Source organism: Nerophis ophidion, linkage group LG21 (assembly GCF_033978795.1).
Source record: "Nerophis ophidion isolate RoL-2023_Sa linkage group LG21, RoL_Noph_v1.0, whole genome shotgun sequence".
NCBI lineage: Eukaryota > Metazoa > Chordata > Actinopteri > Syngnathiformes > Syngnathidae > Nerophis > Nerophis ophidion.
The window spans coordinates 35,218,135-35,220,415 of NC_084631.1; the positions used below are offsets into that span (position 1 = coordinate 35,218,135).

At 45.1% G+C, this 2,281-nt stretch overlaps 1 protein-coding gene across 1 annotated transcript in view; it reads right to left on the bottom strand.

Moving 5' to 3' along the window:
* LOC133540045 (glutathione S-transferase A-like) overlaps positions 1-2,281 on the bottom strand; it is a 16,696-nt gene continuing 14,415 nt past the window's right edge. Inside the window, exon 6 of the mRNA XM_061882519.1 lies at positions 1-399. Coding sequence (XP_061738503.1) covers positions 267-399 — 133 coding nt within the window. The 3' untranslated portion in view covers positions 1-266. The remainder of the gene's footprint in view (positions 400-2,281) is intronic.

A 2,281-nucleotide genomic window follows, 5' to 3' on the forward strand; every position in this document is an offset into this window, starting at 1 on the left:
TTTTGGGATTGTACACACCTTTATTTTTCACTTCATTTAATGCCGTTCTCTTTGATTGCATCCACATCCTGTTGGAACTATTGCCTTCATTTCTGCAAAGGGGAACGCAGAACAGAAACAAAGAAGCCCTGTGATGCATGAATGCTCCTGGTTGTTGTTTTTGTGTTAGTCATAAACACGTGGTAGACTTTGGAGCAGCGAAAATGACAAAAAAAAAACAAAAAAAAAAACACGCTTCCCCACCCCTGGTTTGGACGGCGATAACCTCAGAGGTCTTTGAGTGTGTCTTCTCCAGTGGGGTCCTCCTGCCAGTGAGGAGGCCAGCTGGCTCGGACGCTGGGTCGCTCCTTCAGCAGGGTGTGATATTCAGACAATTTCGGGTAACGCACAGCAGTCAGCCTGAAAATGACCAGGAATAATCAGGCTAGAAAAAAAACAACAACTCAACTCTTGTGTTAGTGGCTGTTGGAGCCTATCTATATTATTTATTTAATAATTGTTTTGACAATGGAATCAAATCATGCCAATGAGTCAAAAGACTCCGGCTTATTAGTGATTCCTAGAGCCCAAAAAAAGTCTGCGGGGTATAGAGCGTTTTCCGTTCGGGCTCCAGTACTCTGGAATGCCCTCCCGGTAACAGTTCGAGATGCTACCTCAGTAGAAGCATTTAAGTCTCACCTTAAAACTCATCTGTATACTCTAGCCTTTAAATAGACCTCCTTTTTAGACCAGTTGATCTGCCGCTTCTTTTCTTTCTCCTATGTCCCCCCCTCCCTTGTGGAGGGGGTCCGGTCCGATGACCATGGATGAAGTACTGGCTGTCCAGAGTCGAGACCCAGGATGGACCGCTCGTCGGGACCCAGGATGGACCGCTCGCCTGTATCGATTGGGGACATCTCTACGCTGCTGATCCGCCTCCGCTTGAGATGGTCTCCTGTGGACGGGACTCTCGCTGCTGTCTTGGATCCGCTTGAACTGGACTCTCGTGGCTGTGTTGGAGCCACTATGGATTGAACTTTCACAGTATCATGTTAGACCCGCTCGACATCCATTGCTTTCGGTCCCCTAGAGGGGGGGTGGGGGGGTTGCCCACATCTGAGGTCCTCTCCAAGGTTTCTCATAGTCAGCATTGTCACTGGCGTCCCACTGGATGTAAATTCTCCCTGCCCACTGGGTGTGAGTTTTCCTTGCCCTTTTGTGGGTTCTTCCGAGGATGTTGTAGTCGTAATGATTTGTGCAGTCCTTTGAGACATTTGTGATTTGGGGCTATATAAATAAACATTGAATGATGATATTGATGGATTATTGCAGGGGTCGGGAACCTTTTTGGCTGAGAGAGCCAAAAAGCCAAATATTTTAAAATATATTTCCGTAAGAGCCATATAATATTTTTTTTAACACTGAACACAACTAAACACGTGCATTTTTAAGTAAGACCAACATTTCTAGAGTATAATAGGTCTCTTATTCTTTGTAATAACATTGTTATTCTGAAGCTAACTGTGGAGGGGGCGTGGCCTGCGGGCCTGCAGCGACAGGTGCGTAGATGGCCCACCTGGGCCTTGTTATCTAATCACCTGTCGCTCTGTTATAAGCAGCAGCCAGGAGGAGAGACTGGCTTGGGGCTGGGAATACTATTGCTGGAAGGCAACTGAGAGACTTATTGAAAAATAAAACAATATTGTAACCCTGAAACAGGCTCTCATGTCGGTGCTTGGGGGTCTGAAGAACCCCCAGGAGGGCAAGCCCCACACTAACCAATAATAAATAAATTACTTCTTACCATTAACGCAACTTCTTGAACAGGTGCGGTTGAAAACGGATGGATGGATTAAAAATGCATGAGAATGGTTTATATTTTGAACATTATTTTTAACACTGTGATTACAAGTGGAATTATTCATTACTTATCGTGTTAAGCAACGTCAGTTCAGATTTATCCGAGAGCCAGATGCAGTCATCAAACGAGCCACATCTGGCTCTAGAGCCATAGGTTCCCTACCCCTGGATTATTGGATGTTTCAGATCAATTATATTGACTGATTGTTTTCAGCTGCTCACGCTCCTCCTGGTGAGCCACTTCCTCCTCCTATAATTAAGAAAACAGCACAGCTGGGCGCTAGGTCTGTCTGTCATGCTGAATTAGTGAGGAGTGATATAGTTTGTTTACTTGTTACGGCTGCTATCGCGCTCCAAAAAAGTTTCGAAAAAATAAGGTTAGCAGAGTAGCCCTGAGGAGGAGGTTTATGACGCACTAAATAAGTTTATTTTTGATTATGTA